This window comes from Nicotiana attenuata, unplaced genomic scaffold (genome assembly GCF_001879085.1).
Source record: "Nicotiana attenuata strain UT unplaced genomic scaffold, NIATTr2, whole genome shotgun sequence".
NCBI classification, from domain to species: domain Eukaryota; kingdom Viridiplantae; phylum Streptophyta; class Magnoliopsida; order Solanales; family Solanaceae; genus Nicotiana; species Nicotiana attenuata.
This window is the reverse complement of record NW_017671438.1, coordinates 86,882-92,373: the sequence shown is the minus strand read 5'-3', so window position 1 is coordinate 92,373 and position 5,492 is coordinate 86,882. Positions and strand designations below refer to the sequence as shown.

Below are 5,492 nucleotides of genomic sequence, written 5' to 3'. Positions count from 1 at the left end.
CCAAACCAAATGTTAAAACAATCAATGTCAACGCCCACCCCAAGAAACATATACAGGGAACGGAAAAGGCCTAAAAATGCCACTCAATTTTCAAAAATGGTTTATCCATATCATCCGTTAAAAAAATGATCATTTCATGCCACTGTCGTTAAAGTAATGGCTCATCCATGCCATTATTGACTAACAGCTCAATTTTTATTTAGCCCATCCATGCCACTGCCGTTAGTCAATAATGACATGGATAAGCTATTTCTTTAATGGCAGTGACATGAAATGAGCATTTTTTTAACGGATGGCATGAATAGACCATTTCTCAAAGTTGAGTGGCATTTTTAGGCCTTCGACTAATACCTTAAACTTTTGTATCAGAACTCAAAAGTCAACTACCTTCTTCCATCTCTCTCCCCACTCTCTCTTTCTACCTTTTCTGAATTTAAATACTACTAAAACTTAAACCACCTGATATTTTCAACCTATATATTCCTAATTCCTCCCTTGTGTGCCTTCTTATTCTCTATTTAAATTCAAACTTTAGCTCTTTCTTTCTTCTTAAATCTCAATGGTTAAAACCATTAATGACAACCAGCTTTAGATATCTCCGTCTTTATGATTTTGTTAATGAGGATTTCCTTTCTTTTAAATGCAGTATGCTTTATATTAGTAGGAACCAAAAAAATAAATCATATTCACTCCAATAAACATCTGAAAAGAACATAGTGTCGTTCTCTCCAAATGGGTAATGGGATGGGAAAATTGAAGCTCTGTTTCGCCGGAGATGTTGGAGAAATCTCGAAAAGACACCACGATATCGCCGTGAATCTCGACGACGTCGGTTTAGGCCATTCATTTTGCTACATCCGGCCAGACCCTTCTTTCTCCGATGAATTCTCCTCCTCCTCCTCCTCCTCCTCCTCCTCCTCCTCCTCTACTAACAGCAGCCAAACCACGGTGTTTCGCACCATCTCCGGCGCTTCCATATCGGCTAACGCTTCCACACCTCTCTCTACTGCACTTTTCGACTTCTGCCCTTATACTGACATATCGTCTTCAGCTTTTGAAAGCTCTCCTTTATTCTCTTCTATTCCTCTTCAGCCTATCCCCGGAAGATCAATAGCCTCTGTTCGGTCGGGCCTGATTCCCCGAGTTTCTTGCTCGGGCTCTGGTCCGACCGAGAGGGGATTTCTCTCTGGCCCAATTGAGCGGGGCTTCATATCCCTCCCTTTGGAGAAATCCAAGTCTAACAAATTGGATTTAGTTAGAAGTTTGAGGAAAGTTTTGTCAAGCTCCTTTCTGGGGATTGAAGAAATGAGTTTTATAGAGAAGAAGAATAAAATTAATTGCCAAGTTAATTTGGCTGATGACGTTGACGGAAATGTACAGTGGGCTCAGGGGAAAGCAGGGGAAGACAGAGTACATATAGTGGTTTCTGAAGAACATGATTGGGTTTTTGTTGGGATTTATGATGGATTTAATGGACCTGATGCTACTGATTTTCTGTTAAACAATCTCTATTCAAATGTCATCAAAGAGCTCAAAGGATTTCTCTGGAATAACAAGTTAGAAATCTCTGAGGATTCGACGAATAATGACACTGTTCCATTGGTACATCAGAGTCAAGAATTTGACGAGAAGTTGAACAATTTAGGAACAAACGGAGTAGTAGGTATTGACCATTTTGATATCTTGAAGGCGTTATCAGAGGCGTTGAGGAAAACTGAGGCGTCGTATTTGGAGATGGCTGATAGAATGGTGAAGGAGAATCCTGAGCTGGCTTTAATGGGATCTTGTGTTTTAGTAATGTTGTTGAATGGTAAGGATGTTTACTTCATGAATGTTGGAGATAGCAGAGCAATTTTAGCTCAAAATCCTGAATCCCATCCTTCAATTGGCAAATTGGAATGGGTAAACGAGGAGACTTTAAATAGCACTGATGCACTATGTCGAGTTGAATCTAACCTTACTTCTTGTCAACTCACCATGGATCATACCACATCTGTTAAAGAGGTAAAAATTCTAGCCTGTCTACATAGACAAATATCGTCAAGATTTTGTTTTCCCCTGTTTTGATCCATCGGAAACGGCCTTTCTATCTTCCCTAGATAGGGGTAAGGTCTGCGTACACACTATCCTCCCCAGTTAAGTTGCTCCGACACGGCAGTTTAGGTGTCGCACCCTAATCGACACGACACTAGTATGGGTGTGGGTATAGGATCCGTACCGGATTTGGTCAAACAATTTTGGGTACTTTGACCATGACAGACGAAAAAATTCGAGACGAGATACGATTTGACTACCGAAATCAGAGCCAAAGCTATGGTAAATTTGAAGAAAATAACATACCTTATCTAGGAAATCAATCTTTTTACTTATCTACAACTTGAGAATAAAAAAGAAATCCATATTTTACAAGCTATACGTAAGTATTACACAAAAATTCTCATAATTTAGAGATTTTTTTTTATTTTTTTGAATTTAAGATCCTCACACCCGTATCCGTACTAGGATCCGTATCTCTGTATCTTAGAATTTACATCTCGAAGGATTCGACCTCTAGATCCGCATCCATGTCGGACACCCACACCTGTGTCCGAGCAACTTAGCTCCCCAGACCCTACTTGTGGGATTATATTGGGTATGTCATTGTTGTCGTCGTTGTCTTCCCTTGTTTCATATACTAATTCTTGGGCTTGTCTTATGAATTGTTGCAGGAAGTTCTCAGGATTAGAAATGAACATCCTGATGATGCTTCTGTCATTAAAAATGATAGAGTGAAGGGTTCCCTGAAGGTCACTCGAGCTTTCGGGGCAGGTTATCTCAAAGAGGTAATTTTAAGCTTAATGTTACACGTTTTGCCTCTATGCTCGTAACTTGTTACTGTTTTGCTACTGCATTTAACCTGAACTAAATACATTTCTCTAAGTTTTCACGCGCTTATGTTTATGTCTTTTCGACTTGTTTGATACAGCCCAAATGGAACAATGGACTACTAGAGATGTTCAGAATTGACTATATTGGAAATTATCCTTATATCAACTGTTTACCATCAGTTTACCACCATAAGCTTGGCCCTAGAGACAGATTTTTGATCTTATCTTCTGATGGGCTTTACCAATACTTCACCAATGAAGAAGCAGTCTCTGAAGTTGAAAACTTCATGTCTATATTCCCTGAGGGAGATCCATCTCAACATCTTGTTGAACAAGTGTTATTCAGAGCTGCTAAGAAAGCTGGTAATTGCATAACACCATATTTGTACTTAAATCTATAATAAAAAAAAGGGCACCCGGTGCTTGAAGCATCCCGCATTCACGCAGAGTCCGGGGAAGGGCAACACTCCAAGGGGTGTGATGTAGGCAGCCTATCCTGATGCAAGCATCAGTGGCTGATTCCACAGCTCGAACCTGTGACCTATACGTCACACGGAGACCACTTTACTGTTGCTCCAAGGCTCCCTTCGTTTGTACTTAATCTCTAAGTACTAATTTTTCATAGGCATTCAACTCAAGAGCTTTATTTTCGGATATTGCAGGCATGAATTTCCATGAGTTACTTGACATACCACCTGGAGATCGTCGACAGTACCATGATGATGTCTCGATTATCATTATATCTTTCGAAGGAAAAATATGGCGATCATCTGTCTAAATTAGCAATACTAAGAGAATTTTTGAACTCTCACCCTCCGAAAAGAAAGGAAATATATAGGAAAGATCAATACATTTTGCTGTTAATATTTGCTTCCATTATGGCTGTAGTGTGTATAGTACACAAGTTAGGCTTTTACATAAGATTGAGGCTATGACTTCTGCTTACTGATTGTAAAGGTACCGATAAATTTTAACCGGCCCCCTGCTTCTTTTTGACATTGTGATTTCAGTACGTAGTCCAGGTAGTCACTCAGTATTTGGTCATTTTTTTTGGTGTGGGGGGAGGGGGGGACACTTTTGGTTAATTCGGAACCAAAATGTGGCTCCTTTGGACTCAAATGACCGAAATGTGTGGGGAAAAAAGTTAGTGACCAAAATTATATATAGCGTCTTTTTAAAAGACGCTGTACTTTAACGGCCGTTTGGCCAGGTATGTATAGCGTCTTTCAAAAAGACGCTATATATATAGCGTTTTTTACTAAAACGCTATATATGTTAAGTGGGTCACAAATAATTCTTCTGTGGTTAACTCACATAACAATAATTTAACTGGGTATAGCGCTTTTTTTAAAAACGCTATACCTCTAATAATTGAACCCCCGGGTTGATTTTTGCCTTATTTAAAGAGATGAAGGATTTTGTAAAAATCCATTCATAAACATCTTCAAGTGTTCTGAAATTTTTCAAGTGTTCTGAAAATTTTCTTTGTTAAGTTGTTTTGCATTTTGTCATAATGTCTGAAGAGCGAAAAATTAGGGTTTCATTATATTGGGGGGAGGGGGTGAGGTTGTGGTGGCGAATAACTCAGTAAGCTATAGTTTATCTCCACAGTGTCATGTTAAGTTGCCACTTACAATGGAGTACGATACGTTGTTATGTAATAAAATGAGTGTGAGCAAACGTTCGATGAATCTTAAAATAATCGGAAGATATTCGTATTCTATGACTCCGCAAGGGGTTGCTTGTTATGCTGAGTTTAACATCGAAGACGATGAAATTCTGAGAGATTTTTTGGGGATCCCAGATGAATACAGGGAATTTATTGTGATAAAATTGTTGGAAATGTACGTCAAGGCTGAAGATGTTCGCAATAATGATGTTGCGCAAAGTAGAGAAATCCCTCAATCATCAGGTGGTTATTTTGGAGCAGTTTTAGCCGAACAGGTTCCGGCTGAAAGAGTTTGGCCAGATCTAAACTTATCTCCATGGGCGAATGAGGAGCGAGGAAATAATTTCTCCCCTAGTATACATAATCCATAAGCCGAGTGGTAAACTTCAATTATCCTTTGTGTTACGATGTATATTTTTGTGTATTGTATTTGTATTAACACTCATATATACCATAGGGGTACCGACCAGATATGAATTTTACAAATTATGGACCAACGGCCAGTTGGAATATGCCTAGTTTTGGTGTGTTTGATCATGGTGGTCCATCCGGGAGTCAACATCAACAAGATAATGTGCATCATGGGATATCAACACATTAGGGGTGGCAAAATGGTTAACCACCCATATTATCCACTAAAAATAGGTTAGATAATGAACTTTTTAAAAACGGATCAAATATGGATAAGAACCATATTATCCATTTAGAAAATGGATAACCAATAAGTAACCAATCGATAACCAATGGGTCTAACTTTTACATTTGTAAAGCCTCAAATTGGGGGTTCCTCAAGTTAGGGAGACTAAGAATTCTCCCAAAAGTAATCATTTTCAAGAAGTCATGGATAATATGGGTAATCCATATTATCCGCCGGTTAACCCGTTTTTTATCCTTATTAAATATGGGTCGGATCGGATAATTGATTCGTTTTTTCATTACCCGTTTTCGACCCGAAC

At 38.9% G+C, this 5,492-nt stretch overlaps 1 protein-coding gene across 1 annotated transcript; it reads left to right on the top strand.

The window, feature by feature from the left end:
- The first annotated feature begins 731 nt into the window (after positions 1–731).
- Positions 732–3,838, top strand: LOC109208302 (probable protein phosphatase 2C 23). The gene is made up of 4 exons (XM_019371388.1): positions 732–2,004; positions 2,709–2,822; positions 2,966–3,230; positions 3,530–3,838. The coding sequence occupies exons 1-4, from the start codon at positions 733–735 to the stop codon at positions 3,643–3,645; spliced, it is 1,767 nt and encodes a 588-aa protein (XP_019226933.1). The 5' UTR covers position 732; the 3' UTR covers positions 3,646–3,838.
- The last annotated feature ends 1,654 nt before the right edge of the window (positions 3,839–5,492 follow it).